The sequence below is a fragment of the Chiroxiphia lanceolata genome, chromosome 3 (assembly GCF_009829145.1).
Source record: "Chiroxiphia lanceolata isolate bChiLan1 chromosome 3, bChiLan1.pri, whole genome shotgun sequence".
NCBI lineage: Eukaryota > Metazoa > Chordata > Aves > Passeriformes > Pipridae > Chiroxiphia > Chiroxiphia lanceolata.
The window spans coordinates 99,661,003-99,676,233 of record NC_045639.1 but is presented as its reverse complement, the minus strand read 5'-3'; the positions used below and the strand labels follow the sequence as shown (position 1 = coordinate 99,676,233).

Here is a 15,231-nt window from a genome sequence, read left to right as displayed (position 1 = left end):
TTCTTTGATGCTGCCATGATTTATACAAATAACTGTAGTACAGTAAATATTGTTTTGCTTATTTTTGCTTTGTCTGCCCCCATGAATCTTGTGCTCAGTGTTGATGGTCTGGTTCCAGCAGTAGAGAGAGGGATCTACCCCACTCCCAAGGACAGAGGATCTCCGAAGGCTCTGCTCAAGAGCCGCAGCCTGAGAAAGGTGCCAGAGACAGATCTCTCAGAAAAGCAATTTTTCCAGGAAGGAACTATATAAATGATGTAACTTTGTGCTAAGCATAGTGATCGAATTGATGTGGTGCCCCTCTTTTGTAACCTTGCTTAATTACCAGAAAACTAAGATGTTTGTTTTCCATGGCACTCCCCTGACCACAGCTGAGCATGTTGCATAACCATCCCCACTGGTGTTGGGGGAATCTCCTGTCTCAGCACAGGATTTTAATCCCTGCAGTGTTAGGCAGTTTCCTGACACCAAAAGCACTTTACCTCCTCAGCAGAGACCTATGTGGGTTTAGATATTCTGAATCTCACCTGAAATCTGGAAAACCCAAGAAATGCAGGCATCTAAATCCAGAATTGATTTTTAAGATTGGCATCAGGAGAGTGTTCATGGGGCAGGAAGGCTGGTTCCCTGAGGCTCACTCTGTGGTCTGGGGGGGCTGGGAGTGGTGCCCTCATGCAGAAATCTCCCTCTTAAACTGTTGGAGCCCAGGCACACACAGCCTCTCTATACCAAGTCCTTACAGCATACGTGCCTGCTGGGACTGGGGGAGTATTTCTGTCTTGTATTTGAAAACAAACCCCAAACGTAGTAATGTGTGGCTCTATAAAAACAATGTATGAAAACGACTGTATAGAGTTGGATTTTTTAACTTTATTCTGTACATATTAGCTCCAAATATAAAGAAAGAAAAACAGATGGGGGGTATCTATTAGTTTTTCTGATAACAATACTTGTTGCATTTACCTGGGAAACTGGAAAGACCAAAGGAGATGATTCAGATTATTGGGTAAATAATGCATGTTTAAGAATATGACCTGAACTGTTCCTTTTGCTGGTTCTTCATTTTGTTGAATGATTTATTCATAGCATGTCTGTGAATCCAGTCCCTTCTGCAGATGATGTCATCTTCCTCATGTATTACACATGCTGCACCCCAGGGAAAAAGGCAGCAACATGTCGCACCTCCTACATTTCTCATTCCTCTTAGTGCATGTAGTTTATATACTTATTTGTTTAAACTGTCACCAAAGCATCTATTAAAAATGTACTTTTATAGAAAAAGAGGCAAAAATTACAGATACCTGTTCAAGTTTATTTTCTCTTTACTAACATTTCAGATAGCAGGAGAACTATTCTGTTTGTGTCATTTATGTAAGCCTTGTTTGCAAAGAATTCCCATAGTACTTTACATGTCAGATGGCTAACACTTAGCTTTGGAGAGATTAATCAATCCAAGGCTAAATGGTGATAGCATGAAATAATAGGAAACAGGCTGGAAAACACAAACAATCACCACACCCACCCCCTAACAAGAAAACAAACAAACCCCCAAACAAACAAAACCACAAAAAAACCCACCGAAATCCACCAGAAACCTAAAACAACCTGCTGCCGCTTTCCCAACAAAAAAGAAGAAGGTTCTTAATATCTGTCTAGTCTTTTTCAGTAAAAGGTAATTTTAAGGTTATTTTATTTACAGTTGGTTGTATTTTTTATATATGTGAAATATGTAAACCTTTGAATCACATCACAAAGTTAATGGAAAGGAGGAGGATGAAAAATAATTAGAATAATTTTCTGTATTTTGGAGGCAACTTATTTCTGTACATTGTACTGGGAAATCCATCCCAAACATCAACCTCCCAGTGGAGCACAACAAAAGCACCTCTTGGGAGGCAAGGAAAATTTCCAGCCCCTGCTAACTTTTGTGAGCTGGGAATCGATGACTGTCCCTTAGCAGATAAACTGTGTCTTCCCTTGAAGAAAACATTTCTATTCCATTCCCATCCTGCCAGTGTTTACCAGATACTCCCTCTATTTCAAGGCTTGTCAAAACTTATGACATAATTAAGCTTTTTTTTCTGTAGCTGCAACACACAAGGCATCTTATATAGACAAAATTAAGTGCCTGCTTTAAACCACAATTCATCTAAACTAAACTGAAAATAACTTTTATAATAATATTTTTATGTGTGGTACTTCAAGTACCCGTTTTATGTTTCACACAAAGGACAAGAATTCTGAATTCTAAGAATTTTTTTCAAAAGCATTTTTGATATATATTGCCTCCAACATAACTTACAAGCAGAAGGACATTAAGATGAATGAGAGTGGTTTGTACAGAGAGGAGACTCTCAGAAACAAGATGCATTAAGAGGTTCTTTGAGGAGAATTTAAGACAGACAAAAAAAATCATGGAATTATTCAGGGAGTATGGGTTTAACTAGTCTATCCTAATATAAGGTATACAGTAAGTAGATTCTGACTCAGTGCAATATTCTAAAAAAGCGGTCATTGGACCACCTAGTGAATATCTCTTTTAAATCTTCTGTACATGAAAATATTAGATTAAAAATTGATTAATGTTTTACTTCTTAAATATTCATAATGTTATGTATGTATGTATATATATATATATTTATAGATACACTTCAAATTTTATAAAGTAAAAATATTTGTGACAATAACACTGATGTACTGACCAAGGGAGTATTCTCTCCTCAGGACAGTGAATCAACTTTACTGATTTAGGTTAATATTTAAGAAAGGAAAATACTTAATGATTCTCCATCATCTCCAGATGGATTGATTTCTTTCCCTAAGAGTGTAGTTTATGAAAATATTGTCTAAACTAACTGTGAGAGTGCTAGAAGAACATACACTGTTCTTATGTATAATTTAAAAAGCAATTTCGAGGCTCCAGTTCTATAGTTGTTCAACATATAAAATTCTCACTCAGCTCTACAGTTGGAGGAGATTCAATAGAAGTGATTCTACAATTGATTTCAGTAGGTGTTTTGACTAAAAGGGAAGAACAAAATTGGCCAACAATATTTGTAAAGTGCTTTTGGATTCTTGGGAGTGAAGGCACTGCAGTGTAAATTGTTATCATTTTTATGAGCTGGAGCACTCATTCCAGCCCGAATTCTCTAAGAAATTTCTGAGTTTTAAAAAATTTACATCCACAGTCTCATTCTTTGATCCCCCTGTTAAGAATGAGTGCCCATGTAAACTGGACTGCTACAGCTGTAGAACTGACACTGTATATAATGAGAGGCAGTACACACCAGTAATAGAGCAGAAGATGTTTTAGGGCAAATTCCTTTTTGCTTTGCCTTTAGCCTCATGATTTTTGCATTCCAATCATACACAGTGCTGACAGCTTCTCTCTGATACTATTCCATAGATTGAGTTTAAGGTTTTCTCCAAAATTCTAGGTGTTTATGGTCTAAATCCTGCAGAAACAGGGTTTATAACCTGTAGCTACATCTATGCTAGTAAATTAAACCAAAATCTGTTCCCTGGCTCAGAGGCCACCTGGCATGATCTGCCCACATCTATGCTGTTCGAGTCTCTTCCCAAAACGGAGTGTCTGAATCCAAACTGCCTATTGGGAATGATCTTTGGCCCATAATAATTTCCAAATTGTTCCAGTGATTTTTTGGAAGAGTGCTAACATTCACCAGCCAAAACCACGTCAGGGATTTTGTCTTCTAACAATTTAACAATACTGACAGCTGAGTTCCAGTGCCTGGACTTTGTGCAGACTCTGTTTTAATTTCTTAATCTATGTGTGCTTTCTGTCTCTTCCCTTTCTGCTTCCCAAGCACATGCTTTACTTGAGGATACCAATATCAGTGGAAAGACTTTGTCATCTGTTGTCAGAATAAAACCATTAACTCATTTGAGGTCTTGAGTGGACAGAGAAGTCTAATGTGAAATCCTGAACCAGGTATTGGGGTTGCCAAACACATCCCATTTTTTTAGCAAAGCTGTAGACAGCTCCTCACCCAGCACAAAGGCTGAGTTCAGAAAGCCACAGTGGATGGCTAGCTGATACCAGGTGTCTAACTTCTAGGTACTGTACCACTTGGTACACAAGCTCTCATGGGAGTATATTTATTAAAAAGGATTTGAATAAAGTTGCAGATGCAATTTTTCCTGCATTATTCCTTTACTTTGCATGATTGATTCAGCGGCTTTTGTTTAATTTTATTTGTGCATCAAAGATTGTGTTATCTACCAATATTTATATGTTTATTTCTATTAAAAAATATATGCTCAAGAGGTTGGAGGGAGAACATATGCGCAAGAGACTGACATAGGGAAAGCAAAGATATATATATTTTTTGAAAACTATTGCCATAGTCTTCTCCAATGTCTTTATAAATACTTTCCATTTGTATGGGACTTTGTACATATTTTTGCTTGTCTTCCAAATGCAAAATACATTTGTGGAAACATGATATCTTACATCTGACTGATTAATATAGTGGAAATACACAAAAATGTCTATTCCCAAAAAGCTCTTCTTTAAGGCATAGAAGTCTCAGGTCATCATGGCTACATCAACATTTACATTTCAAACAGGCAGTTATCTGGGGGAAATGGTGGTAGTATTTTTGCTGTTATTTCCCTTTTCACAGACATTAATACTCAACGATTCTACACATTTTTATTTTTTTTTAACTATTCCATCAAAATTTTAAAAGGCTGTGAAAAGATTATCTTAAAATGTAACGAAACTCCAGGGACAACACTTCAAGTCCAACAGATGAAAATCTTCTGAGGTTCTCAGGACTTTAAGTTATAGGTTTGAATGGACACTACGTTCTAGTCATTTAGAGCATCCAGCCAGCAAGCATTTTAACGAAAATCCAACTACATATGTATGTGCCTGAGTTAAGTCTGTAATGATGCAAAGGTGTTTGGGTCTTTGTTACCTATACTCCATGTTTTCATGTACTTCTTCTAGGGTTAGATCTAATATTCAAACTTGAAAACATATTCAAAACTGAAATGCCAAGTATTTTTTTTTTCCCAAACAAATGGTTCTACCCTTTCTTTCACATAAAACTGAGTCAATATCCAAGCAGCACAATACCTACACAACGATAATTTTAAGATGTGATAACTTGTGGTTTACTTATACAAAAACACTTTCAAACACTGGATAGGAAAGATTCCCAATGTGTCATGCAGAAATTCTCTCTGGCATTAAGACCTGACATAGAAGAACTGAAGCTCGATTTTCAATGCAGTAACAACTGCTCAAGAGGAATCGAAGAGAAGACTTCAGCTAGACACATTTGAGACAGCATGGAGATGACCTTAGTCTGTTCTAGTTCATCTTTAGTTAACTATAATGGGACTTACATAAAAAAAAACTTTACAGGAATGAAAACAAACAAACAAAACACCCCCAAATAACAAAACAAAATATCATGGAATACTCTCAGAGTATTGTTTCAAAACCTTCTAAAATACCTTAAAAATGCTATTTAAAGCTTTTTTGATATGTACAGAAAGGATAGTGGTATGATGGCTGTATATAAAGATTTTATTTCATTGATTTACAATGATCAGCTTAAACTTCCTATGTTTACTATGACATGTCGCATTCAAACCCTTCACATTAGTTACACATCCCATTCATACAAAAATATACTACTACAACAGACTACTGAAATTATATAGATTGCTTTCAGTGTTCTCAGTAGGTCTGGTAAGTTAAACAGAAATCACTTGTCATCCAAGAAGTGTTTTTCGGAGAAAGGAGCTATTCAGCTAACTGTTAGGATAAGGAAATAAGAGGAATAATGGGTAGAGCTGTGCTTGAGAGTCATACAAAATTATCTGCAACATTTCATTTATTGAATTGACTCTCCCCAGGTCTAAAGGTTTCTATCAGCTACAGCTGAAGTTGATTAGAATTTTTCTGTTATTTCCTGGATATTAAGATTAACCAACACCCCCTCCCAGCAGAAAGGAAGGTATTTTCAGTAAATATTTTCAACTGTAGGTAAACTTGCAAAAATACAGATGTTAAACACAAGCCTGAAAAGTGTCTTCTACATTTTTTGAGATATAGGAATATGTCTACTGGCAGGAGCTCTAGAAGGTTAGTTTCAGCAATAGATGGCTTAATTACAAATTTTGAACTTGTAACAATATAACTCCATCATTCCTATGAAACAATATTTAATATACAACAAACTTTCACCACATAAACACATTAAAAACACCTCTTTATAGTTTCAAGAATTGATTACAGGGTGCTCATAAAAACATTTTTGTAACTAGAATCTTAATACAGAATGATGATTTTTTTATGCTAAAATACATTTAGATGGTAAATTGTTTGTAGAAAAGATACAGAAAGAAATGGGGTTTGCTGGCATATAATCCATGTTATTTCATTCTTTCCTGGTCAACTTTAAAGCAAAATAAAAACTGTTTGTCATAAAATACCTTATTGTTTTACCCAGAGTCTTAACCAGAAAAAAAAGGAAGTTAACTGGCTTATTCTCTGTTTCAGTGTTTCTCAGGTGTGCCCAGAACAGCACTTAGTACACACAACCTTGACCATAACTATTTGTTGAGAGTTTTTTGAAAGATATAACTTTCCCATTGACTTTAGGTCCCCACAGAATGAAGAGTGGATTCACTATAATAGCTGAACTGCATTTACCAAATTCAATCCTAGAAAAGAAAAATCCACATAAAACCATGTAGGAAGATTGATCACACAATTTTATTAGAGTCTTTCGAACAATTGCATTATGTTGTTCCTTTATTTAAAAACTCTTGCAAAAAAAGACATTGGAGTGGACTGGTTTCAACCCTGAGCATTAACACTGCATATCAAGTACTGTAGTAAAGAAGCTGGTTAAGTTTGTAGCACTAGCACAAGTCACTGATATTAATCCTCTAGGTGATCAGGTTTTTACAAAAAAAATACATAGTTTTCAATAAATAATGCTTAATTTTACAACTTTGATACAGCAATGTCATACACTGTTTTGACACATACTAAACTCTGCATGCTATATAGTCTACTAGAAGACAAAACTTTGCCATGCATTTTCTTTTTTCTAGTGCTAGAAAACACTTTGTCCTCCAGTGCATTGCCTCAAGCAGCCTTACCATCTTCCTTCTCTCACAGCAATAGGCCGTGCACTGGCATGCAAAAACCTCAAGAAAAGGTTTCCCCCCCACCATCACTCAGACTTCTAAACAAAAGTACTTTTCAGCTTTTCCCCCCAAGACCTGGAGTGGCTATGAAAACTAATTTCATGTGGCCTTGAAAAGTCTTTGAAATTACATATTTTAAAAGTGTCATGCTTGAAAAACTGCTCTAAAACATTCAATTTCCCCCACCTGTAGCCATCATGCAACATCATTGAAATGTTGTAACCATCAAAAGTCCCACACTGGAAAACAGGCCTCCATTTTAAAACAGCCCACCAAAAATTATAAGGAAAGAAGAAAAAAAGTATCACAGCATTTATGTAAAGACTCCAAAACGCCAAGATATGTACAAGAGCAAAACCAGATACAAATTGTAAATGAACTAACAATGGCATATAACTCTTCTCCCTGGCTTTGCCAGGAGTTGAGGCAAGTTGGTTTTGGAGATAAGCAGGATGATGGAAACAAAAACAAATTGTGACAATGGGAGTTCCTGGATTAATCATTATTACTTGATCAAATTTCTTCAAGCAGTAAATCAATGTCTTGATTTTCCTGGAAGGTGAATTACCAAAATCTGAAGCCTTGTTTAATAATTCTAAATCAGATCTGTTTCTAAACTTTCACAAATCTTAGAAATTTGGCATCTTTGCGCTTTTTCATTCTGCAAGATTGCACTTCACAGAAAATCCAGATGGTGCAACTTAACCACAAAAGAAGAAATTTGATTAATTAATAAGGATTGAAACCTCCATTCTCACACTTCCAGGTTGTTGTTCATCATTGAAAACCATTCACCCCTTCTTATCCATATTGCTTTAGGGGTTTCCTTATATCTACAGAAGTCATTCCTTTTAAATTGCTGTCAATCACAATTTTCTAAGAGATTTTAAAATATTCCTATCTTTGCACTGGCATAAGTATTGGGTTTTCTAAGAGAATCTTCCCCAAAGAAGGTATTACTTTTATATATGAAATATTATGAACTTTTGTTTCCCTTTTTGTAAGTCATTCTACACTTTCTGCACATTTGTGCTTTATATTGAATATAAAAATAGGTCTTTAAAACTCTATTTACTTTAAACTTACTAAAAAACTACTTGCTTGTGAAATTCTCTTACAAATTCACTGCATCCATGTAGAGAAGATAAAACTAATTAGGCAGTTAATTGGTATAGGTAGTGTGCAAAAAAATTAAGAAAAACAAAAACAATCACAGTCTTGGATGTGAGTGAGGGGAAAGGAAATAAATCAAAGGAATACAACTGTATAGTAGGGGAAATGTAAGGCAACTCATTGTATTAAGTTTTTGTTGTTTATTTTTTCCTGGTCATGCTTACAAATGAAGGTTAGGAGAAAAATAAGACACCTATCCTGTCAGCAGCCCTTACGGCAAAAACTCCCATTAAGCTCAATGAGAATTTTTTATTTTTATTTTTAACCAGAGCAGGTTTAAGGCCTTACTAGGCAACAATTGTGAAGATGTAAAATGGAACTTCATGAACTGTGTTGAATATCAAACACCTAAAATTTATATGGCCCTGACTTTGACCCCACACCAGTTTTCCCTTGGTGTAACAACAGAGTTGCACTTTCCTCAAAAAGGTATGAGCAAAGAAGGATCATACTGCACGCATGCAAATCACATTCAATAAACTTGAAGAAGTTTCATCTGAATGTCAGTGAATGCCTAAAGAGCATGTAGCACTTAAGAGTGGAATGAGTCTTTCTACCACATTTGCAAAAGACTGCACTTAAAGGAAGAAAATATTTCTTCATTGTGGTTCATTTAAAAGGAAGAGAGAAAAAACATGATAAAAACAACAAAAGAGGAAAAATGGTAAGTTCGTAAAAAATGTTCACTTTTAAAATAAAAAGAATCAGCATGTTTGATTACGTTTTTTACATTGAGTTGACATCCTCAGTGTTAGCAAGCAAATTGTCTTTCAACATAGAAAAGCTCATTTTTCTCCCTCCTATCACTGAGTTCTATTACACGTAGAATAGTACTGTACAGAAATAAATGCAAGGAATGCGGGGAAAAAGGCCATGGGAGATACTAGGCCTGCAACAGGACTGCTCTAGCATGTCAACAGATTCCTATGCACACTAAAAAATAAAAAGGAAAGAGAAACAGAAGGTACAAATATTATTACTTATGACAAAAGCAAAAAAAATAAATCCAGTAGCTTAGCAGATGCTATCATTTATTAGAAGATGGTTTTTTACTCTCACTGAGATCAGCAGGAGCTTAGGCATTCAACAGCATCAAACTTCAGTCCTAACTATGTAGTGGCTTAAACAGAACACTACCTAATTTTTCCTTGAGCAATGTGATACAATAAACTCTAAAATAAAAACAACTCAACTGCTTGGCCAAAAAAAATTGTTTCCCTGCACCATATACCTTCACTCAAAATATTCCTCTGATAGAGTACTGTATAATTCCCATCTAGAAGAAAAAAAAAAGATATACTTTTGAGTGGGTATCATATTCTTTGACTAAAGTAGACCTGTTGCTGTTTTAAAATATGCCTGATTGCTCTATACTTGGATCCTTTAAATCAGTTATCCTTGACTAATATTTTAAATGGTAATTTTAAAAACAGCTTCCAAAAATATATGCAAGTCAAAATTTTTGTAGGCTGAGACACAGACCTTATTACAATGCAAACTAAATGCAGCCTTTATTTGACCATAATCATTCATAACTCATTGAACATCTGTAAAGCACAAATGTTTAATGACACTGCCTATTATCACTTTAATAAATAAGGATGCATATCAGAAGAAAGGGACTGAAAGAACAAGTCATCCCAACCTCATGATAGCTTGAAGAATTACTAAGAGAATTTTGGCTCAGTTTTAAGACTTAGAACCTGATCAACTTACTCCATCACCCTAGTCCAAAACCGGATTTTCGATAGCAGGATAGTGAATGGTTAGGCTAGAGCACTTCAGTGTATCTATTTTCTTTCACTCTTTTGCCTTAGAAGAGATAAATGTCATTTGTTTTCAATCTGATTTCTAAGTTATTACATGGAGAACACACTAATCATTTGAGACCAAAAACTGAAAATTCAAGAAACTCTGTTTTATTGAGGACTATCCATTGCCAAGGATATCTTGTGTATTGTAATTAAGTTTGTTTTAAAACACAGTTTCTCATAAAAAATTATCACAATGCAAGACATAAATTTGAGTTCCCAGATATGCTATATCTCTTTTCTGATAGCAAAGATTTAGGCCAAACAACTTTTATTTAGAATCATGAGTGTTTTATTATTATTATTATTATTATTATTATTAGAAAGAGATCAGATTATATTAATCATTTTACTACCAGTTTAACTAACCTAAAGTAAGATATCTCACCACTTAAATGCCTAAGAGTTGTCTTTGATTAAACATAACATGCATGCAGGTTTTAATGTTATGTTTTATTATGCCTTACAAATGTGTATGCAGGATTTTCATTTCAGCAAGTCTGAAAGCCTGTAGCAGTGGTTGCCACCAAAATACCAGCACAGTGAATTGTCCCTGTAAACAGCTGGATCATTAATTAGCGGAGAAAAAAAAAAAGTAATAATAATTTACCAATGCCTATCAGATAAAAAAGTAAACTTGAGAAACAAACTTCCACCTCGTGAGTCTGTTTATTGCCATCAGCAGCTATTTCAGAGTGCACAACTGAAATCTGATGGCTCCTAAGGTACAAAAAAGAACCAAAAAAAAAAAAAAAAAAAAAAAAAAAAAAAAGCACACTGACAAAGTCTGCTCACCTACAGCCCAAGCTCGTACCCCCCCCATCCCCCGCCCTGCCCGCCAGGCGCGGAGGGTGGCTCTCCGGAGGGGCCAGGGCCGCCCTAGCGGGCCGAGCGCGACCCGGGGTGGAGGACCCGGGGTGGAGGAGATGCAGCACCGCTACCCCCCAGCACCTCCACCTCGAATCTCGCCCAGGCTACTCATCAAAAACGGGAGGGGGAAAGGAAAAACCGCAGAGGGGAAGAGGACCTGGAGCATGCAGAGGGGGGGCAGTCGCGTCCCCGGCGGCGGTGGGAGCGGGTACCCGGCCCCGCCGCGCCCCCCGCCTGGAGCCCCCCGCCCTGGAAAGCGGCTGCGGGGGCCGCCTCGGGAGCTGGGCTCGTCCCCCCGCCGGCTGGCGGTGGGAGAAGGCGGCAGAGCCGAAAACACCCGGGGCGAACCGACCTGCCGCTGCCCAGAGCGGCCCGAGCAAGCGAACCGCGGTCCCGCGGAGCAAAGCCGGTGGGAAACAGGCAACGAGAGAAGGAAAAAAGTAGTCCTGACTCTCCTTCCCCTCTAGCTCTGATCATGCACAACAGCCTACAGCTACCGCTCCTCCGCGGACAAGGGGTGACAATACGACATCTCCAGCGTTACTGCTACAGACACTAATTGCGATACGAGTTTCTATCAGTTCCAGCTGATTTATTAAAATTGTCAAGATACAGACTTTCAGCATTTAAAAAAAAAAAAAAAAAAAAAAAACAGGCTATGATGTTGACAGTGCACAAGTCTGCTTTTGCCATCATTTGCTACAAAATATGCAGATGGTCTGTACTTTAGATTATATTGCACAACATGAGAAACTTTTTTAACTATGTGCCTTTTTTCTTTTTTCTTCTTTTTTTTTTTTTTGCTAAAATCGAGAATCCAGTTTCATACCTTCCATCTGGGGCCCCATCCACATATCACAGCGTATGAGATACATAAAGTCCTACTATAGTACAGTACATATACAATCTTTTAAACTAAGATAACAGCTCTGAGGTCTATATCACCATTTTCAATAAATCTTTACCTACAAATATTGAACAAATCTGAACTATAGCTGTACAAAAGTGTTTGTTTTTTTTTGTTTGTTTTTTGTTTTTTTTAAACCACAAGGCCTTTAGATGCAAGGATTACTTTTTTAAAATTTTAATCCTTTTAAAACCAGGACGTAACGTACCAACAAACTTGCATGCTAAAAACAGAGAAAAACAAAGAAAATAAAAGGGAAGAAGTGCCTGAAAAGTCTTACTGAAAAAACACAGCAAGAATGTTCCCTTTTCACTGTACAAAAATACGCCTGAAAATATATTAATTTTTAAAAAAGACTGAGGTCTGTTATGTATCAAAAATGTTTCAATACCTTTTTGTACTGAGGTCTAGGCTGTCTGGTATTCAATCAAGGAGGTATAAGGGAACAAGTTACAAAAAAAAAAAGTTGGCAAGTAGAAATCACATTTGTAAAACCATAAACAATTTGATCTGAAAAGTAAACTCTGATCTTAAGTCAGTTCAGTTATTTGTAAGCGTTTGTACAGTCTGCATTTTTTCAAGCTCCCTGCAGCTTTGTTAAGAATCGGATGCATAGAAGACATCAGTTTTCTCCCTCCAAAAAAAGTTGCAATGGTCCCTTTCAGAAAAAAAAAAAAAAAAAAAAAAAGAACAGTTCTTTAAGATCTCTCACGGGAAAAAAAAAAATAAAAAATCCACAAACCCCCTTGAGTAACAGTTGTGCTGCCAAAAGACTTCTTTGCAGACCATCTTCCAGACTTCAATCAGAGACCGACAAGCTTCAAACAGCGCCTTCTGTATCTTTTTTTCCCCCAGTCCCATTTGCCTTTGCTGTTGTTGTTGTGATCACCAAACGTAATAAAAATTAAAAAAAAACACAAAAAAATAAAAAAAAATAAAATCACAACTCCCGGGCTCGGAACTAACTTCGAGATTTTTTTTTTTTTAAGAAAACAAGATTTTTTTTCAATCATTATCATCGTTATCATCATCATCATCGCCGGCGTTGCGCCGCTCCAGCTCCGCCGCTCTCACCGCCTCGCCGGCTCAGTACGTGAACACCAGGTCGGAGAAGTTCGCCTCCAGCCAGTCGCCCGCGATCATCTCGCTCAGCTCCGGGGTGCAGTAGTCGGGGAACTCGAAGTGGGAGCCGAGGCTGCCCTCGCTGAAGGAGTCCAGGTCCTTGTCCACCAGCGAGAGGGAGAGGTTGCCGGCGGCGGCGCCCGCCCCCAGCTCGGCGGCGGCGTGGCCGTGCTGGGAGAAGTTGAGGCTGAGGTCGAAGAGCAGGTCGTCCGCCTCCTCGCTGCCGGCCGACGAGGTGGAGATGGACCGGGAGGAGGCCGGGGAGAGGCCGGGCGGCTGCTGCGGCGGCGGCGGGCCCTGCTTGGTGATGTTCTTGAAGCTGTAGTAGAGTCTGCTGCCGCCGCCCGCCGCCGCGGCGCCGCCCCGCACCTCCTCGTACAGGCTGGCCCCCTCGGTGGACTCCGCCGAGGAGCTCAAGGTAGGGCTGGCCGGCACTTTGGCCACGTTGTACCGCCGCAGCTGCTGCGGCCCCGGCTCCTCGTCCTCGTCCTCCTCCTCCGCCTCCTGCTTGATCCGCAGCTGCAGTTCGTCCTCGTCCTCGTCCTCATCCTCATCCTCATCCATGAAGACGCACTTGACCGTCTTGCTGCTCACTTTCAGGGTGCCGAAGACGTACTCGTCTCCCGTGTAGTCCCCGTGGTGGGCGGTTTTGGCTCCCGGCTTTGGGGGCGAGGAGCCAGAGGAGGCTTTCAGCTTGCTGCACTTCTTGCTGGAGCTCTTGGCGCTCTTGCTGCCGCCGCTGTTCGCGGGCGCGTTTTTCTCGGGACTTTGGCTGGCGTTGGGCTTGGCCGACGGGTCCATTTTGGGCTTTTTCCTGGGCCGGTACTTGTAGTCGGGGTAATCGGCCATGTGCTTGAGCCGCAGCCTCTCCGCCTCCCGGATGAAAGGGATCTTCTCGCTGTCCTTCAGCATTTTCCACCGCTTGCCCAGCCTCTTGGAGATCTCGGCGTTGTGCATGTCTGGGGACTGCTCCATGATTTTTCTCCGCTCGATCTTGGACCACACCATGAACGCGTTCATCGGTCTCTTTATGTGTCCCGACGCCGTTTTGCACCAGTCCGGGTCGCTCTCGTCCAAAGCGACGGGGCTGCAAGCCATGAACTCGCCCTCTTCAGTGTCCATCGCCTCCCGGGGCAGGTTGCTCTCCGCCTCCGTACTCTCTGCCTGCTGCACCATGGTGGGCTCTCGCCGAGGCGCCGCTCCCCTCCGAGCCAACAAAGCCGCTCCGCCGCCGCCTCCCACCGCCGCACCTTGCCCCTGCTGCGAGGCGGATCCCGCGGGTGCCGGCGGGGCTGTGGCAGTGCCGGGGCTGTGGCAGTGCCCGTGCCGGGCGGTGCGGCCGGGCCGGGTCGGGCCGGGCCGGGTCGGGCGCGGCTGGGCTGGTGCGCTGGGCGCGCGCTGTGCCCGTGCCCCGGCCTCGCGGCGCCGCCGCCCGCCCTGCCGCGCGCGCGCTGCCCGCCCCGCCGAACTCCGGGCTCCGCGCCCCGCGCGTTATCAGCGCCTCATATGGGTGACATCACTCCCGCCGCCGGCCAATGGCGACGCCCGGCACCGCCCACCACCACGCCCACCCTGCGGCGCGCGGACACACCCCCGCGCGGGGGCGCGGCCGCGGGGGCGGTGCTGCCGGCGCTCCTGGGATGTCGGTGGCCCGTCCGATCCTCTCCCTTCCCTTCCCTTCCGTCCCCTCCCCTCCACCCGTGGGTCGGCGCCGCCGCCGCGGGGGCTTCGCCCGCTGTGCCCCGCCGCCGGCCGCGGGGCGGTGAAGGGCGGTGGCAGCTCAGCCCCCGTCCCGCTCAGGAGGCGGCGGAGCCCGACGCGGAGCAGCCGGCGGGCGGCAGGGGGCGCTGGAACTCCGCGGCGGCGGCACGACGGCCCCGCGGGGGGAGCACCGGGACCGGCCCCGCCGCGGGTGCCCAGGCGGCCCTGGCCGGGGCACGGTGTCCTCCGCGACCCGCACATGGCCTGCTTCTCCTCCGCAGCGCGACCGGGCCCCTGGGCCCCCGGAGGAGCGCTCCAGGCACTGCGGCTCCCTGCCCTCCCGGGGCTTGTCTCGGTGGCTCGTCGGTAACGAGAGGGACTGTGGGGCCGCAGGGCAGAGCCGAGCGCACTCCCGGTTGCCGCGGATGCGAACGTTGCCTCGGCGGTGCCCGG

At 41.6% G+C, this 15,231-nt stretch overlaps 1 protein-coding gene across 1 annotated transcript; it reads right to left on the bottom strand.

The window, feature by feature from the left end:
* Window positions 1-11,785: 11,785 nt before the first annotated feature.
* SOX11 (SRY-box transcription factor 11) lies at window positions 11,786-14,499 on the bottom strand. The gene has a single exon (XM_032684358.1). The coding sequence runs from the start codon at window positions 14,251-14,253 to the stop codon at window positions 13,042-13,044; it is 1,212 nt and encodes a 403-aa protein (XP_032540249.1). The 5' UTR covers window positions 14,254-14,499; the 3' UTR covers window positions 11,786-13,041.
* Between the last annotated feature and the right edge of the window lie 732 nt (window positions 14,500-15,231).

Coding starts and splice junctions, on each gene's coding strand:
- SOX11 (XM_032684358.1), bottom strand. CDS start 14,253: ATGGTGCAGCAGGCAGAGAGTACGGAGGCGGAGAGCAACCTGCCCCGG.